Raw genomic sequence first — 19,545 nt, 5'->3', positions numbered from 1 at the left:
CCTTGAAGCGTTGAAGGTCCCCAAGAACACAGTGGCCTCATCATTCATTGTTTTTTTTGTTTTTTACACATATTTATTAGTTCCAATTAGGACAATCAACAATTACAGAAATACTATTTTATTTTGGTGAAGCCAGAGGAATTGATTGAAATAGATGAAGGAATTTGGGCAGAATATTAATGTTAATGATATTTATTCTACCAATAATTGATACAAGTAATGATGTCCATCTGTTGATGGATTATGTTGCATTCGTTTCCATGGGTTCATCATTCGCTGAGCTCAAGGAGCTAATTTCTGGTGTGATTTTTAATACCAAGATATGTGAAACCTTGTTCTGTATTCACAAAATTAACTTTAAATTAACTTTAAATCCCAAAAATGGACATGTTATTAATTAATTCGGAGAGGGACAAGTTATTTAGATCTGTTAGGAATAAGAGGAAATCATCAGCATACAGGTCCACTCTTTGTTCAAAATCTGTTTTAATTCCACTAATTGACAGTTAGGTGTTTACTGCAATTGCAAAGGGTTCTATAGCTAAAAGAAAGAGTCCTGGACTGTCTGGACATCCTTGTCTCGTGCCCCCGAAAAATCTTAAAATGTTGTGAAACTAAGTTGTTAGTGGCAACATCTGTAGTGGGGTCAGTATATCATCTCTTAATCCGTTTTACAGAAGTAGTTCCCAAATCTCTTAAGAACTTGAAACAACACCACTCCACTCTATGGAATGCCTTTTCTGCATCAAGTGAGAGTATGGCAGTATCAGGGGACCCTTCACATGTGCACTATGTTTAGTACACTACTCACATTGTGAAAACCTTGATGGTTTTTCACATAGCCTTTTTGGTCTTGGTGTATTAGATATGGGAGCAGTCTATCCAATCTCCTGGCTAAGGCTTTAGCACTAATTATTGAGTCGGATTTCAGAAGGGAAATCGGTCTAACTTTCACATTTTGTTGGGTATTTATCAGGCTTCAGAATGAGAGGAAAACACCCCTTAGAGAGGAGGGGAAGCAACCTTGCTGAATGGATTCAGCACACAGTACATTGGGAAAGTATTCAGACCCCTTGACTTTTTCCACATTTTGTTACGTTACAGCCGTATTATAATATATTAAACTGTTTCTGTCCCCCACCAATCTACACACAATAATACCCCATAATGACAAAGCAAAAACAGGTTTTAAGAAATTTTACCAAATGTATAAAAATCACATCATGCCTTGTGATTTGGCTACACACAATCCACAGCTAGGATATTTAAAAAAATAAATAGCTATTGATCCTCTGTGGCTAAATTATAGTCTTACTCCTGGTGTAGTATTGGGAATTACTTCATTTATTTCTGAACGGACTGTAGAGTCCTGCAGCAACACACTTCCCACAGCTATTCTATCAGGAAATAAATGAAGAAGTGCAATGCTGGAGAGATGAGTTGCTGGATCATGTCTATAACAACACAGAGACGGAGAGAGATCATAGAAAGTGAATCTCATTTTAGTTCTGTGAGAGATACAGGTCTGCTTCTCTCTCACCACCGTAATGGCCACGCCTTGGTCTAAATAGGCTACAATGTTGCATAAACCATAAACCTGGTTCGGCCCAACATTAATACATTCTTAGAACATCAGGCACGTTTTCACATTACGTTTTTTAGGAGGCTGATAATTACAGAGGAATCCAAATGTAATTACTCTGGTTTTATTAGGATGTTTACATTGCAAACAGTGGAAATCATTTTTCATGCCACGAGGTAGGTTACCTGATCCTGTCAAACGGGTTCCCGGGACGAAAGACTACAAAACTGAGAGGTGCGGTTGGATCCGGCTCAAATGAAGCACCACCCTTTTCATATGATGGGGTAGGGCCATCCCAAGGATCCCTGAATGCATGGACGGTTGCAACAAAGATTTTGTTTTTATAACTAAACCAAGATAGACCACAGTCGGTCGTTTCCAATGGGAACAGATGAGTCATAGTGGGCAGTGCCAAGCCCGAGCTCCTATTGGCGCATTCTAGCACAAATCCTGCATATTTCTGTTCGCGAACGACTCTGTGAAGAACTTGTGTGCAATAACTCAATTCGCCTCGGCGTTCCTTCTAAATAACGTGATTATTTAAAACTTTTGCAAAGGGTAAATTATACAAATCTTAGTCCACTCTGTTCACAACAAATTTTAGTTTTGGGAACAGAACTGTAATAAGATCAGGTGTTTCATCGATTAGAACATTTGCAGAATATCGGCCAAAATCCATCTTCTCCCACTGCCGGCCAGTGGGCTTCCTCTCACTACCCTATTGTTTTATCTGAGGCTGCACTGTGGTAGTGGGGGAACAGGAAGTTCCAGGCAGGCACACACCATTCTTCAGAATAAAGAAAGCCCAGATCAGTGCAGTCAAGAAGATAACCTTTTGTGTCCGTTTCTATTTATTACTACAGGTATATAAAAGCGTGTATAAACTTTCTAATATCAAAACAACATGTTATATCATGCTAGGTAACATCCGTTAAGGTATTATCACGTTTGGTAATGGTTTGTTACTTTTGTGTCAAACCAAGTGAACGTGAAACTGTTTCAAGTCACACAGCTAGAAACAAGGTTTGTCTGAATGGATGTACATAACTTCTTCAAGGTAATTTAATAAAAAATCTATTTGAGATTTCTGAGTTTGGTTAGCAAGTTATTGGTTTTGTGTGAAATTCACAAGCTGGTAACATGGTGGCGCCCATTCTATCTGCGTCAGCAGACTTCAGTGCTGGTGCAGAGACAATTTCACGATCGCACTACAGTTTTGAAGCTGAATGCAATGATTATCATGTGTCGTAGTATTCAGACACTTTCAGTTTCTATATTTATCTGTCATTTATAGTGTGAACGGGAAATACGATTGTTTTTTTAATGTGAAGACAGTTATTCAGGAAAATATTACATAATACTGCTTAAAACAAACTGCAACCTTGTACTAAATGGTTTTTGAGTCATTTACGCATTTGGGAAATCTACTATAGGTTAAGTTCATTTACGTTGTGTAGACTAATTTTAAAGTGTGTACTTTGTCCAATTTGAATGAATTAATGTTTTGTTACCTACTTCCTCTTTTGAAATGAGATGGACAGGAGATTGGACAGGATCTGATTACCGCCACCTCAAATTTCTAGTGTTTGAGCTCATGTTCCCCTTATACAATATTAGCTCAACAGTATTGTGGAGCTGCTGCACCTAAATATAAACAGTACCGGCACCTATTTCAGTCCAAGTCAAGCACTAAATTAGATAATTGAACCAAAAGAAATATAATATATATTTTTGAGAGTAAAGAAAGTGCCTGAACTGTCAAGACAACAACTTTTTGGTCTGTTTCTAATTGTTACTACAGGACGACTAGAATTAAGTCTGAAGCCGGTAACATCAACAGTGAGGACAAACCCAGCCTGCCTCTCTCCTTCCACACTGAGTCCAAACCTACAGTCACTGGGTCCTGATTGTGACAGTGGAGCCCAGTTTGCTCTGCAGGATCCAGAGATGGCATCAGTGAAGCTGGAAGACTGCAGTCAAACACTGGAGCTGAATGTCAACATTAAAGCTGAAGAAGAGGAGGAGAAGATTGGGGAATCTGTTTCTCATGGTAAGAACAGGTTCTATCTAAGTTTGTTGTTCATTCCCACGTCTCACTGTGCAGGAAAAGTTGCTTTAGAACTGTTTCAATGAGAAGGTAGATGTTATTTCATCCTACTGAGACTTGCATAGTTTGACACCAGTTTTGTCAGCATTAGTTTTATTAACTGGTCTGTCTGGAGTGATCAGAGAGTAGACTAAAGAATTGAAGTAGACAAACTGCCAGTGTTTTAAAGTTCTATGAAATGAGTCTGTGTAGTTTCTAACCCTTGTGATAGTGAGTGGAGGATGATATGAAATGAGTCTGTGTAGTTACTAACCCTTGTGATAGTGAGTGGAGGATGGTATGAACTGAGTCCGTGTAGTTACTAACCCTTGTGATAGTGAGTGGAGGATGATATGAAATGAGTCTGTGTAGTTACTAATCCTTGTGATAGTGAGTGGAGGATGATATGAAATGAGTCTGTGTAGTTACTAACCCTTGTGATAGTGAGTGGAGGATGACACGCCCCTTTTTAGCTTTCAAGTCTTACCCCCTTTTAGAATAGTTTAATTCCCCTTTTGTTTTGTACAGACTACTGATATGAATGATGTCACCCGGTACAGACAGAAGAGGATTAGTAACCCCTCTGGGCCTGGTTCCTCTCTACCTTTCTTTTGCTTTCAAGGGAGTTTTTCTTCTACATCTGCATTGCTTGCTCTTTGGGGATTTTAGGCTGGGTTTCTATAAAGCACGTTGACATCTGCAAATGTAAAAAGGGTTTCATAATATCGATTTGATTGACATGTATATCACACCAACTGACTGGTTCTTCTGATGTTGTTCACACAGGAGACCAGGTTGAGACATTCTCTACATCCAGAGAGAAACAGCAGGAAGATCACAGAGCTAAGAGGTCTCACCCCTGCCCACACTGTGAAGAGATTTTCCCAATTCTATCAAAGCTAAAAATACACCTAAAAATACACACAGGAGAGAATCCGTATTCCTGTACTGACTGTGGGAAGAGATTCACAACAACAGGGAATCTGACAGTTCATCGGAGAGTGCACGCTGGAGAGAAGCCTTACTCCTGCCCTGACTGTGGAAAGATTTTCTCTCGACTGGGCCACTTAAAAAGACATGAACATATACATACAGGAGTGAAGCCTTACTCCTGCTCTGACTGTGTTAAATGCTACACAACATCAGCTGAGCTAAAACTTCATCAGAGAGTGCACACTGGAGAGAAGCCTTACTCCTGCTCTGACTGTGGAAAGAGTTTCTCTCGACAGGGTTTTTTAAAAGCACATGAACTTATTCATACAGGAGTGAAGCCTTATTCCTGCTCTGACTGTGGGAAGATATTCTCTCAACTGGGCAACTTAAAAACACATGAACGTATACATACAGGAGTGAAGCCTTACGCCTGCTCTGACTGTGTCAAATGCTTCACAACATCAACTGAGCTAAAAGTCCATCAGAGAACACACACAGGCGAGAAGCCTTACTCCTGCTCTGACTGTGGAAAGAGTATCTCTCTACTGTGCAACTTAAAAACACATGAACGTATACATACAGGAATGAAGCCTTACTCTTGCTCTGACTGTGTAAAATGCTTCACAACATCAGCTGAGCTAAAGGTTCATCAGAGAACACACACAGGTGAGAAGCCTTACTCTTGCTCTGACTGTGGAAAGAGTTTCTCTCAAATGTGCCACTTAAAAAGACACCAAGGTAAACATAAAGGAGAGAAGCCTTACCACTGATCTGACTGTTGAATTTGTTTTAAACAGCTGAGCTAAAAGGTCATCAGAGAACAGACACAGGAGAGAAGCCTTACTTTGCTCTTATTTTGGCACGAGTAACTCAAGTAAAAGTATAAAGGTATTTGGTTGTAAATATACCTTAGTATCAAAAGTTATCTTGATAAGTGCATGTCCTGCTAATCATAAAAAAATGAAGTTGAGTACTTGTGTGTCAGGGAAAGTGTATGGAGTTAAAAGTATTATTTACTCTAGGAATTTAGTGAAATAAAACTAAAAGTTGCCAAAAATATAAATAGTAAAGTAAAGAACCCCAAAACTACATAAGTAAAAATTATTTAAAGAACTATAAGTACTTTACACCACTGCATGCATCCACGCATTAGGAATGTGTTTCAAATATTTTGTACTAGGGATGCACCGATATGACATTTTTGGCCAATATTTTCCTTGCCAACAAACTACACCGATATTTAAAATGTTTGTAGCCTTTTAAGCATTCTAATACAGTTAAATAGTTCAAACACGGACGCAGCGTGTCACTACAGTCCCTGGTTTGAATCACATCCGGACGTGATTGAGAGTCCCATAGGGCTGCGCACAATTGGCCCAGCCTCGTCCGGGGTTTGTCGTTATTGTAAATAAGAATTTGTTTTTAACTAATTTGCCTAGTAAAAGTTACAAACCACACCGACCAAAAAGTTATTTTGTTGGCATTTACATATGTCCCCATTACCAGTAAAACATCATCAAAACCGATTTCTTTCACTTGCTGTGCTGTTTCGTTGTTCAGTCCTTTCATTCTCAACCAGGATTTCATCATACATGTCAAGCAGTGAAGTTTCAGCTCTGTCTGTCCGTAGCCTCCCTTCCTCATGTGCTCTTTCACTGTGTCCGTTTCCATCTTGTCCAGCTGTTTATGTAACATGTCACATAAACCCTGTTCTTGTCTGCATCGAAGTAGCGGTCCTTGTACCGAGCATCGAGTATGATGGCAACACAGTAAAGAGACTCAGAGAGAATGCCATCGAATCGCTTGTTCACAGCATCGAGTACTTTTGTAAGTTAACTGCCGAAACAGACAGTGGAGTTTTGTTGAGCAGGGGTTTCAATGCCATGAAAGAGTGTATCACGTCTGCTGCAGGCGCAGTTGATTAGCTTATTTCTCGACACAGTTGTTGGATTGGCGCTAGGAGTGTGTTCATTTTTTCAAGTTTCAAACACCTTGGAAATGGCAGCAGCGGTATGAGAACCAGCACATTCTTGAACATGCAATACGGCTTTCCTCAGTGCGAAATCCTCATTGACACAGTAAAGAGGCTCAGAGAGAATGCCATCAAATCGCTTGTTCACAGCATCAAGTACTTTTGTTAGTTAAACCCACGGTCTGTGTCGGGCAGTTCTGTTGAGCAGGGGTTTCAATGCCATGACAGAGGGTATCATTTCTGCTGCAGTTGCAATAGGGCTTTCCTCAGTACGAAATCCTCATCGACCCACTGTGCTGTCAGACTCAGTATGCTCGTGGGGCTGACATCGCTGGTCCAAATATCAGTTGTGAAGCTAATAGCAGTGACACCCATAGATGTGCGTTTTAACAATTCTGTGTAACTCCGGTAGGGCACCATATGAAAAACTACTGTGTTCTGGGGATTGACCAGTCGGCGAAAGCCAACGTCATCCACGACAGAGGACGGTTGATTGTCAAGGGCAATGAATGTCATCTCGGCGTTAACGGATTTCGCCTTTGAGTTGTCTCGCTGAAATGTTCTTACACATTTCAAATGACTGCTTGACTTGAACTTGTTTAGTTGTTAGAAGTGGGCACTTAGTATTTTTCTGCTTTTTTTCTGTTTAGGGCTGTATTTTTCGTGGCGTCTTCTATCCACGTTATATAGGTATGCATGTCAGCTTTAACATCGGTGTTAAATTAAACATCGGGCCGATGCTATCCGTGTATATCATATAAAGATGGTGTAATGATCCGTTTTTAGCATTAGTTTGGGTGGATTATTTTATTATTTAACAACTTTTGTTTAATGATAAACCAGCTATGAATCAACTACTTTTGTTTATTAAATTGTATTTTAATACTATATTCATTATTGTAGTCATTGATGATGAATGTATTTGAATAGCTGTGTTGAAGTTAATTGATCTGGCGGCAGGTAGCCTAGCGGTTAAGAGTGTTGGGCCGGTAACTGAAAGGTCACTGGTTTGAATCCCAAGCCGATTAGATGAAAAATCTGTCATTGTGCCCTTGAGCAAAGCAATTAACACTTATTTGTCCTGTATGTCTCTCTGGATAAGAACATCTGCTAAATGACAAGAATGTAATTAAAAATTATGTTTGTACATGAATTTATGCTGGGCAACCTCTTTTCTCTTGTGTATAATTTAATTAAATAAACTGTTTGAAGTGAAATACTCTATATACAGTTGAAGTCAGAAGTTTACATACACCTTAGCCAAATGCATTTAAACTCAGTTTTTCACAATTCCTGATATTTAGTCCATGTAAAAAATCCCCTGTCTTTAGGTTAGTTAGGATCTCCACTTTATTTTAAGAAAGTAAAATGTCAGAATAATAGTGATTTATTTCATCTTTTATTTCTTTCATCACATTCCCAGTGGGTCAGAAGTTTACATACACTCAATTAGTATTTGGTAGCATTGACTTTAAATTGTTTAACTTGGGTCAAATGTTTCAGGGAGTCTTCCACAAGCTTCCCACAATAAGTTGGGTGAATTTTGACACGTTCCTCCTGCCAGAGCTGGTGTAACTGAGTCCGGTTTGTAGGCCTCCTTGCTTGCACACGCTTTTTAAGTTCTGCCCAAAAATGTTCTATGGGATTGAGATCAGGGCTTTGTGATAGCCACTCCAATACCTTGACTTTGTTGTCCTTAAGCCATTTTGCCACAAGTATGCTTGGGGTCATTGTCCATTTGGAAGACTCATTTACGACCAAGCTTTAACTTTCTGACTGATGTCTTGATGTTGCTTCAATATATCCACATAATTTTCCATCATCATGATGTCATCTATTTTGTGAAGTGCACCAGTCCCTACTTCAGCAAAGCACCCCCACAACATGATGCTGCCACCGCCGTGCATCATGGTTGGGATGGTGTTCTTTGGCTTGCAAGCCTCCCCCTTTTTCCTCCAAACATAACGATGGTCCTTATGGCCAAACAGTTCTATATTTGTTTCATCAGACCAGAGAACATTTCTCAGAGAAGTACTATATTTGTCCCCAAGTGCAGTTGCAAACTGTAGTCTGGCTTTTTTTATGGCGGTTTTGGAGCAGCGGTTTTGGAGCAGTGGCTTCTTCGTTCTTTCTCCCTTGCTGAGCGGCCTTTCAGGTTATGTCGATATGGGACTCATTTTACTGTGGATATAGATACTTTTGTACCTGTTTCCTCCAGCATCTTCACACAGTCCTTTGCTGTTGTTGTGGGATTGATTTGCACTTTTCACACCAAAGTACATTCATCTCTAGGAGACAGAACGCGTCTTCGTCCTGAGCGGTATGGCGGCTGCGTGGTCCCGTGGTGTTTATACTTGCGTACTATGGTTTGTACAGATGAACGTGGATGAGCTATTTTGATTTTCACATGATGTCAAGCAAAGAGGCACTGAGTTTGAAGGTAGGCCTTAAAATACATCCACAGTTACACCTCCAATTGATTCAAATGATGTCAATTAGCCTTTCAGAAGCTTCTAAAGCCGTGACAATTTTCTCAAATTTTCCAAGCTGTTGAAAGGCACATTCAATTTAGTGTATGTGAACTTTGGACCCACTGGAATTGTGATACAGTGAAATAATCTGTAAACAATTATTGGAAAAGTTACTTGTCATGCACAAAGTAGATGTCCTAACCAACATGCCAAAACTATATTAACAAGAAATTTGTGGAGTGGTTGAAAATGAGTTTTAATGACTTCAACCTAAGTGTATGTAAACTTACGACTTCAACTTTTTATCTCCCTCACTAACTTTAAGCATCAGCTGTCAGAGCAGCTTACCGATTACTGTACCTGTACACAGCCCATCTGTAAATAGCCCACCCAACTACCTCATCCCCATATTGTTATTTATTTTTTATCTTTTGCACCCCAGTATCTCTACTTGCACATGTTATGAACTTGAGTGAAGACCCAAACGCGGTTTTAACAGAAAACAGAGTTCTTTAATAAAAAACAGTCCTTAAAGTCCTGATACTGGTTAATACACTCAGCCCTCGCCTCCCAGACTGCCGTGCCCCACTCACGCGCCCGTCCGGTAAGGAGAGAAATGACGTAGGCGATGCGGGCTGCGCTCCTGGAGTAGGTGTTGGGCTGGAGAGAGAACACCACATCACACTGAGTGAGGAATGAGCGGCACTCAGTGGGCTCCCCAGAGTAACACGGCGGGTTGTTGATCCTGGGCTCCGGAGACTCGGAAACCCTGGAAGTGGGCGGTGGATCGAGGTGGAGTTGGTGAACCTGTCTTGTGAGGTCGGAGACTTGGACGGCCAGGGTCTCAACGGCATGTTGAGCAGCAGACAATTCCTCCTCGTGTCTGCCTAGCATCGCTCCCTGGATCTCGACGGCGGAGTGAAAAGGGTCCGGAGCCGCTGGGTCCATTCTTGGTCTGATTCTTCTGTTATGAACTTGAGTGAAGACCCAAACGCGGTTTTAACAGAAAACAGAGTTCTTTAATAAAAAACAGGAATGGCATAAATCCTCTTCCAACGTAGTCAATGGAACAAAGAACGTAGTATAATGCAGGATGCACCTGCCATGCAGACTCCGACAGGACAGGACAAGGTGGAAGCAAACGAGACGACAGCTTGCTTCTGGCATCAAAAAACACAAACGAGAATCAGACACTGAAAGTAGCAGGAACAGAGAAAGAAATAGAGACCTAATCAGAGGGGAAGAGAGAACAGGTGGGGAAAGAGAGAATGAGCTAGTTAGGGGAAATGTAGAACAGCTGAGGGATGAGAGACAGAGAAGGTAACCTAAAAAGACCAGCAGAGAGAGAGAATGAAGAGAAAGGACAGGAACAGACATAACAAGACATGACAGTACCCCCACTCACCGAGCGCCTCCTGGCGCACTCGAGGAGGAAACCTGGCGGCAACGGAGGAAATCATCGATCAGCGAACGGTCCAGCACGTCCCGAGAGGGAACCCAACTCCTCTCCTCAGGACCGTACCCCTCCCAATCCACTAGGTACTGATGACCACGGCCCCGAGGGCGCATGTCCAAAATCTTACGAACCCTGTAGATGGGTGCGCCCTCGACAAGGATGGGGGGAGGGACGAGCGGGGCGCGAAGAACGGGCTTAACACAGGAGACATGGAAGACCGGGTGAACGCGACGAAGATAGCGCGGGAGAAGAAGTCGCACTGCGACAGGATTAATGACCTGGGAAATACGGAACGGACCAATGAACCGCGGGGCCAACTTGCGAGAAGCTGTCTTAAGGGGAAGGTTCTGAGTGGAGAGCCATACTCTCTGACCGCAACAATATCTAGGACTCTTGGTCCTACGCTTATTAGCGGCCCTCACAGTCTGCGCCCTATTACGGCAAAGTGCCGACCTGACCCCCTTCCAGGTGCGCTCGCAACGCTGGACAAAAGCCTGAGCGGAGGGGACGCAGGACTCGGCGAGCTGAGAAGAGAACAGCGGAGGCTGGTACCCGAGGCTACACTGAAAAGGGGATAGACCGGTAGCAGACGAGGAAGCGAGTTGTGGGCGTACTCTGCCCAGGGAGCTGTTCTGACCAAGACGCAGGGTTACGAAAAGAAAGACTGCGTAAAATGCGACCAACAGTCTGATTGGCCCGTTCGGCTTGACCGTTAGACTGTGGATGAAAGCCGGACGAGAGACTGACGGAAGCCCCAATCAAACGGCAAAACTCCCTCCAAAATTGAGACGTGAACTGCGGACCTCTGTCGGAAACGACGTCAGACGGAAGGCCATGAATTCGGAAAACATTCTCGATAATGATCTGAGCCGTCTCCTTAGCAGAAGGAGCTTATCGAGAGGAATGAAATGAGCCGCCTTAGAGAATCTATCGACAACCGTAAGAATAACTGTCTTCCCCGCTGATGAAGGCAGTCCGGTGATAAAATCTAAAGCGATGTGAGACCACGGTCGAGAGGGAATGGGAAGCGGTCTGAGACGGCCGGCAGGAGGAGAGTTCCCAGATTTAGTCTGCGCGCAGACCGAACAAGCGGCGACAAATCGACGCGCGTCACGTTCCCGAGTGGGCCACCAGAAACGCTGGCGAATGGAAGCGAGCGTACCCCGAACGCCGGGGTGGCCGGCTAACTTGTCAGAGTGGGCCCACTGAAGAACGGCCGGACGAGTAGGAACGGGAACGAACAGAAGGTTCCTAGGACAAGCTCGCGGCGACGGAGTGTGAGCGAGTGCTTGCTTTACCTGCCTCTCAATTCCCCAGACAGTCAACCCGACAACACGCCCCTCAGGGAGAATCCCATCGGGTCGGTGGAGACCTCAGAAGAACTGAAGAGACGAGATAAAGCATCAGGTTTGGTGTTTTTGAGCCCGGACGATAAGAAATAACAAACTCGAAACGAGTGAAAAACAGAGCCCAACGAGCCTGACGCGCATTAAGTCGTTTGGCTGAACGGATGTACTCAAGGTTCCTATGGTCAGTCCAAACGACAAAGGAACGGTCGCCCCCTCCAACCACTGTCGCCATTCGCCTAGGGCTAAGCGGATGGCGAGCAGTTCGCGATTACCAACATCATAGTTACGTTCTGACGGCGATAAGCGATGAGAGAAAACGCGCAAGGATGGACCTTGCCGTCAGAGAGAGAGCGCTGAGAAAGAATGGCTCCCACGCCCACCTCTGACGCGTCAACCTCAACAACAAACTGTCTAGAGATGTCAGGTGTAACAAGAATAGGTGCGGATGTAAAACGATTCTTAAGAAGATCAAAAGCTCCCTGGGCGGAAACGGACCACTTAAAGCACGTCTTAACAGAAGTAAGGGCTGTGAGCGGAGCTGCCACCTGACCGAAATTACGGATGAAACGACGGTAGAAATTAGCGAAGCCCAGAAAGCGCTGCAGCTCGACGCGTGACTTAGGAACGGGCCAATCAATGACAGCCTGGACCTTAGCGGGATCCATCTTAATGCCCTCAGCGGAAATAACGGAACCGAGAAAAGGGACAGAGGCGGCATGAAAAGTGCACTTCTCAGCCTTCACATAAAGACAGTTCTCCAAAAGGCGCTGGAGGACGCGTCGCACGTGCTGAACATGAATCGAGAGAGACGGTGAAAAAAATCAGGATATCGTCCATGTAAACGAAAACAAAAATGTTCAGCATGTCTCTCAGGACGTCGTTAACTAGTGCCTGAAAGACAGCTGGAGCGTTAACGAGGCCGAAAGGAAGAACCCGGTATTCAAAGTGCCCTAACGGAGTGTTAAACGCCGTCTTCCACTCGTCCCCTCCCTGATGCGCACGAGATGGTAGGCGTTACGAAGGTCCAATTTGGTGAAAAACCTGGCTCCCTGCAGGATCTCGAAGGCTGAAGACATAAGAGGAAGCGGATAACGATTCTTAACTGTTATGTCATTCAGCCCTCGATAATCCACGCATGGGCGCAGGGACCCGTCCTTCTTCTGAACAAAAAGAACCCCGCGCCGGCGGGGGAGGAGGAGGAGACTATGGTACCGGCGTCGAGCGAAACCGACAAATAATCCTCGAGAGCCTTACGTTCGGGAGCCGACAGAGAGTATAATCTACCCCGGGGGAGTAGTTCCCGGAAGGAGATCAATACTACAGTCATACGACCGGTGTGGAGGGAGAAAGTGGCCTTGGAACGACTGAACACCGTGCGCAGATCGTGATACTCCTCCGGCACCCCTGTCAAATCGCCAGGCTCCTCCTGTGAAGAAGAGACAGAGGAAACAGGAGGGATAGCAGACATTAAACAGGTTACATGACAAGAAACATTCCAGGATAGGATAGTATTACTAGACCAATTAATAGAAGGGTTATGGCGCACTAGCCAGGGATGACCCAAAACAACAGGTGTAAAAGGTGAACGAAAAATTAAAAAAGAAATGGTTTCGCTATGATTACCAGAGACAGTGAGGGTTAAAGGCAGCGTCTCACGCTGAATCTTGGGGAGAGAACTACCATCTAAAGCGAACAAGGCCCTGGGCTCCCTAACTGTCTGAGAGGAATGTCATGTTCCCGAGCCCAGGTCTCGTCCATAAAACAGCCCTCCGCCCCAGAGTCTATCAAGGCACTGCAGGAAGCAGATGAACCGGGCCAGCGGAGATGGACCGGAAAGGTAGTGCGTGATCCAGAAGGAGAGGCCTGAGTAGTTGCGCTCACCAGTAGCCCTCCTCTTACTGATGAGCTCTGGCTTTTACTGGACATGAGGTGACAAAATGACCAGCGGAGCCGCAGTAGAGACAGAGGCGATTGGTGATTCTCCGTTCCCTCTCCTTGGCCGAGATGCGAATACCCCCAGCTGCATAGGCTTAGCATCCGAGCCGGCGGAGGAGGGTGGCAGTGATGCGGCAGGTGGCAGTGATGTGGAGAGGGAGCAACGGAGAACGTGAGCTCCTTTCCACGAGCTCGGCGACGAAGATCAATCCGTCGCTCTATGCGAATAGCGAGAGCTATTAAGGAGTCCAGACTGGAAGGAACCTCCCGGGAGAGGATCTCATCCTTAACCTCGACGTGGAGACCCTCCAGAAAACGAGCGAGCAAAGCCGGCTCGTTCCAGTCACTAGAGGCAGCGAGAGTGCGAAACTCAATAGAATAATCCGTTATGGATCTATTCCCCTGACATAGGGAAGACAGGGCCCTGGAAGCCTCCTCGCCAAAAACAGAACGGTCAAAAACCCGTATCATCTCCTCCTTAAAGTCCTGATACTGGTTAATACACTCAGCCCTCGCCTCCCAGACTGCCGTGCCCCACTCACGCGCCCGTCCGGTAAGGAGAGAAATGACGTAGGCGATGCGGGCTGCGCTCCTGGAGTAGGTGTTGGGCTGGAGAGAGAACACCACATCACACTGAGTGAGGAATGAGCGGCACTCAGTGGGCTCCCCAGAGTAACACGGCGGGTTGTTGATCCTGGGCTCCGGAGACTCGGAAACCCTGGAAGTGGGCGGTGGATCGAGGTGGAGTTGGTGAACCTGTCTTGTGAGGTCGGAGACTTGGACGGCCAGGGTCTCAACGGCATGTTGAGCAGCAGACAATTCCTCCTCGTGTCTGCCTAGCATCGCTCCCTGGATCTCGACGGCGGAGTGAAAAGGGTCCGGAGCCGCTGGGTCCATTCTTGGTCTGATTCTTCTGTTATGAACTTGAGTGAAGACCCAAACGCGGTTTTAACAGAAAACAGAGTTCTTTAATAAAAAACAGGAATGGCATAAATCCTCTTCCAACGTAGTCAATGGAACAAAGAACGTAGTATAATGCAGGATGCACCTGCCATGCAGACTCCGACAGGACAGGACAAGGTGGAAGCAAACGAGACGACAGCTTGCTTCTGGCATCAAAAAACACAAACGAGAATCAGACACTGAAAGTAGCAGGAACAGAGAAAGAAATAGAGACCTAATCAGAGGGGGAAGAGAGAACAGGTGGGGAAAGAGAGAATGAGCTAGTTAGGGGAAATGTAGAACAGCTGAGGGATGAGAGACAGAGAAGGTAACCTAAAAAGACCAGCAGAGAGAGAGAATGAAGAGAAAGGACAGGAACAGACATAACAAGACATGACAGCACATCTATCACTCCAGTGTTAATGCTAAATTGTAATTATTTCAAAACTATGGCCTATTTATTGCATTACCCCCCCCCCCCCCCCCACCCCCCACCCCTATACTTACTACATTTGCACACACTATATAGACTTTTCTATTGTATTACTGACTGTACGTTTGTTTATTCCATGTGTATCTCTGTTGTTTTTTGTCACACTGTTTTGCTTTATCTTAACCAGGTCGCGGTGGTAGATGAGAACTTGTTATCAACTGGCCTACCTGGTTAAATAAAGGTGAAATAAATCAAATCCCTATGGATGCAATCCGCCAACCCAATACCGAAGAAGAAGCGTTAGACTTTAGTAAAATATTTAGCTTTTCTCTTTTGTTAAAGTGTCCTTTCATTGTATATTATTAGATACAGAGGAGAACATGATATCATGGTTTGTTATAGTGTTTAAGTTGATCTTTTAACCTTAACCATTTTACTTGTGAACCTCTTGGGATAGGGCCATCCCAAGGATCCCAGATTGCAAGTAAAGTGGAATGAACAAGTTCCCAGGAATGCACACACAGTTCTTCAGAATAAGGAGTGTCCGTTTCAATTGTATTACTACAGTTATATAACAAATAGCACGTTTAAACGTTCAAAACATGCTAGCTAAACAAATCTGAAAAGGAATGATCACGTTTGGTAAGTATTTTGTGTTATTTGTGTTTTTAAATCCAAGTGAACGTGATAACTATTTTACAATTCACATAGCTAGAGACTTTGGGTCTGTCGTGAATGTACATCATTTCCTCAAGGTAATTTCATAAGTAATCAATTTATTTGAGTTCGTTTTGCATGGTATTGGTTTTGTGTAAAATGAGTTTTAATGACTTCAACCTAAGTGTATGTAAACTTATGACTTCAACTGTATATCTCCCTCACTAACTTTAAGCATCAGCTGTCAGAGCAGCTTACCGATCACTGCACCTGTACACAGCCCATCTGTAAATAGCCCACCCAACTACCTCATTCACAGCTGCACCATCAAGAACATCCAGGCCTACCATTGTTGTGTCATTGGCAAACTTAAGGATGGTGTTGGAGTCGTGCCTGGCCGTGCAGTTATGAGTGAACAGGGAGTAGAGGAGGGGACTAAGCACGCACCCATGAGGGGCCCCTGTGTTGAGGATCAGCGTGACGGATGTGTTGTTACCTACCCTGATCACCTGGGGGTGGCCCGTCAGGAAGTCGAGGATCCAGTTGCAAAGGTAGGTGTTTAGTCCCAGGGTCCTTAGCTTATTGATGAGCTTTGAGGGCACTTTTGTGTGTAGTCATTTAGGCAGGTTGCTTTTGTGTTCTTCGGCACAGGGACTATGGTGGTCTGCTTGAAACATGTTGGTATTACAGACTCAGAACAGAACAGTCCTGTAGCTTAGCATCTAAACATCACAAATCTGAGGTAAAAAGGACGTGTAATTCCATTAAATGTTATGGGTTGAAAATGCAAGCTTGTGTAAGGTAGTAACAGAAGCACAAAATGTCCAGATTGGAGAAATTAAAGCATTATACAATAGTTCAATGACAAAATAATTCAACATGCCAATTTAGAATGATAGCATATGTTGCCCACTCACAAACTATTGCAACAATGACATCTATTTCTCACTCATTTAACTCATTTAACTATTGAGAGTTTAAAATGCTCTCAACACACAGTTTAACCAGGTGCTCTAAAGCCTCCATAGAGTCTGTGCAGCAGGCTGAACCTTACTAACACAATAGGAGAGGTTGTGGTAGATGTGGGCTATCACAAATTCCAGTCTGTGCTAGCAAAACAGTCCTGTAGCTTAGCATCTGATTCATCTGACCATTTTTTTATTGATCTATTCACTGGTGCTTCCTACTTTAATTTTTGCTTGTAAGCAGGAATCGGGAGGATAGAATTATGGTCAGATTTGCCAAATGGAGGGCGAGGGAGAGCTTTGCTTGCATCTCTGTGTGTGGAGTATTGGTGGTCCAGAGTTTATTTTCCTCTGGTTGCACATTTAACATGCTGATATGTAAAACGTCACAGTCTGTCCTTTTGAGTTTTGAATCAGAGTCTTTACCCGACAATCATGTTAGGATATATCAGTTCTCCTGTTAGAAGACTTGTTTCCGAGGTGATCAGGAGGATTATGATATGGAGTTACGTTGGGATGCCGCCAGACCGCTAGCGACGCTGGGAGAAGAGGAGTATTGGGACAGGGACACAGAAAGGATGGAAGAGGAGGAGGGAGAAGAGGAGTATTGGGACAGGGACACGGAGGAGGGAGAAGAGGAGTATTGGGACAGGGACACAGAAAGGATGGAAGAGGAGGAGGGAGAAGAGGAGTATTGGGACAGGGACACGGAGGAGGGAGAAGAGGAGTATTGGGACAGGGACACAGAGGAGGGAGAAGAGGAGTATTGGGACAGGGACACAGAGGGGGGAGAAGAGGAGTATTGGGACAGGGACACAGATGAGGGAGAAGAGGAGTATTGGGACAGAGACACAGAAAGGAGGTAGAAGAGGAGTATTGGGACAGGGACACAGAAAGGATGGAAGAGGAGGAGGGAGAAGAGGAGTATTGGGACAGGGACACAGAGGGGGGAGAAGAGGAGTATTGGGACAGGGACACAGAGGAGGGAGAAGAGGAGTATTGGGACAGGGACACAGAGGAGGGAGAAGTGGAGTATTGGGACAGGGACACAGATGAGGGAGAAGAGGAGTATTGGGACAGGGACACAGAAAGGAGGGAGAAGAGGAGTATTGGGACAGAGACACAGAAAGGAGGGAGAAGAGGAGTATTGGGACAGAGACACAGAAAGGAGGGAGAAGAGGAGTATTGGGACAGAGACACAGAGGAGGGAGAAGAGGAGTATTGGGACAGGGACACAGAGGAGGGAGAAGAGGGGTATTGGGACAGGGACACATGGGAGGGAGAAGAGGAGTATTGGGACAGGGACACAGAGGAGGGAGAAGAGGAGTATTGGGACAGGGACACAGAGGAGGGAGAAGAGGAGTATTGGGACAGGGACACAGAAAGGAGGGAGAAGAGGAGTATTGGGACAGGGACACAGAGGAGGGAGAAGAGGAGGAGTATTGGGACATGGACACAGAAAGGAGGGAGAAGAGGAGTATTGGGACAGGGACACGGAGGGGGGAGAAGAGGAGTATTGGGACAGGGACACAGAGGAGGGAGAAGAGGAGTATTGGGACATGGACACAGAAAGGAGGGGGAAGAGGAGTATTGGGACAGGGACACAGAAAGGAGGGAGAAGAGGAGTATTGGGACAGGGACACAGAGGAGGGAGAAGAGGAGTATTGGGACATGGACACAGAAAGGAGGGAGAAGAGGAGTATTGGGACAGGGACACGGAGGGGGGAGAAGAGGAGTATTGGGACAGGGACACAGAGGAGGGAGAAGAGGAGTATTGGGACATGGACACAGAAAGGAGGGGGAAGAGGAGTATTGGGACAGGGACACAGAAAGGAGGGAGAAGAGGAGTATTGGGACAGGGACACAGAGGAGGGAGAAGAGGAGTATTGGGACAGGGACACAGAAAGGAGGGAGAAGAGGAGTATTGGGACAGGGACACAGAGGAGGGAGAAGAGGAGTATTGGGACATGGACACAGAAAGGAGGGAGAAGAGGAGTATTGGGACAGGGACACGGAGGGGGGAGAAGAGGAGTATTGGGACAGGGACACAGAGGAGGGAGAAGAGGAGTATTGGGACATGGACACAGAAAGGAGGGGGAAGAGGAGTATTGGGACAGGGACACAGAAAGGAGGGAGAAGAGGAGTATTGGGACAGGGACACAGAGGAGGGAGAAGAGGAGTATTGGGACAGGGACACAGAAAGGAGGGAGAAGAGGAGTATCGGGACAGGGACACAGAAAGGTGGATTACAGAGGAGGAGGGAGAAGAGGAGAGTCACAGTCTGTCCTTTTGAGTTTTGAATCCGAGTCTTTACCCAACAATCATGTTAGGATATATCAGTTATCCCGTTAGAGCTTTTGTACCGAATCCGTTGCAGTGTTTCAGGTGACACACTTATGGTCATGTCACAGCAGAGTGCAAGAGGGAGATTCCAAGATGTGGGAAGTGTGCAGGAGGGCATCAGACAGGGGATTGTGTAGTTTTGGTGGATAAAGTTGTGTGTGTCAACCAATTCCACTGAGCAAATGTCAGGTCTTGTGAAACTTTTGTTCAACTTCCAGTGCCTGTTTACTGTGAGCACAGAGGCTGTACTCACTTTAAGTTACAGTTTTACCCGTGTCCAAGTAGGCTACTGTGACTATTTGATCATAATGTAGGCCTACCAGGATGGCATACCATAAAAACAATGGAGAAGAATGCATCCCATAACATTTTAACATGGACATAGCTGTTCTATCATTCAGCCTACAGTAGCAGCCAATGT

General features: G+C 44.9%; 1 protein-coding gene across 2 annotated transcripts in view; it reads left to right on the top strand.

Moving 5' to 3' along the window:
- Positions 1-19,545, top strand: part of LOC135536809 (gastrula zinc finger protein XlCGF52.1-like) — a 171,545-nt gene that overhangs the window by 5,108 nt on the left and 146,892 nt on the right. Inside the window, exons 4-5 of one of the 2 annotated variants that reach the window (XM_064963043.1) lie at positions 3,384-3,632; positions 4,455-7,797. The exons of the other annotated variant lie outside the window; for it this stretch is intronic. Coding sequence (XP_064819115.1) covers positions 3,384-3,632; positions 4,455-5,371 — 1,166 coding nt within the window. The 3' untranslated portion in view covers positions 5,372-7,797. Of the gene's footprint in view, positions 1-3,383; positions 3,633-4,454; positions 7,798-19,545 lie in introns of those variants that run through there. 2 annotated transcript variants of the gene reach the window in all.

This window comes from Oncorhynchus masou, unplaced genomic scaffold (assembly GCF_036934945.1).
Source record: "Oncorhynchus masou masou isolate Uvic2021 unplaced genomic scaffold, UVic_Omas_1.1 unplaced_scaffold_666, whole genome shotgun sequence".
Classification (NCBI taxonomy): Eukaryota; Metazoa; Chordata; class Actinopteri; order Salmoniformes; family Salmonidae; genus Oncorhynchus; species Oncorhynchus masou.
This window is presented reverse-complemented; position numbering and strand designations above follow the sequence as displayed.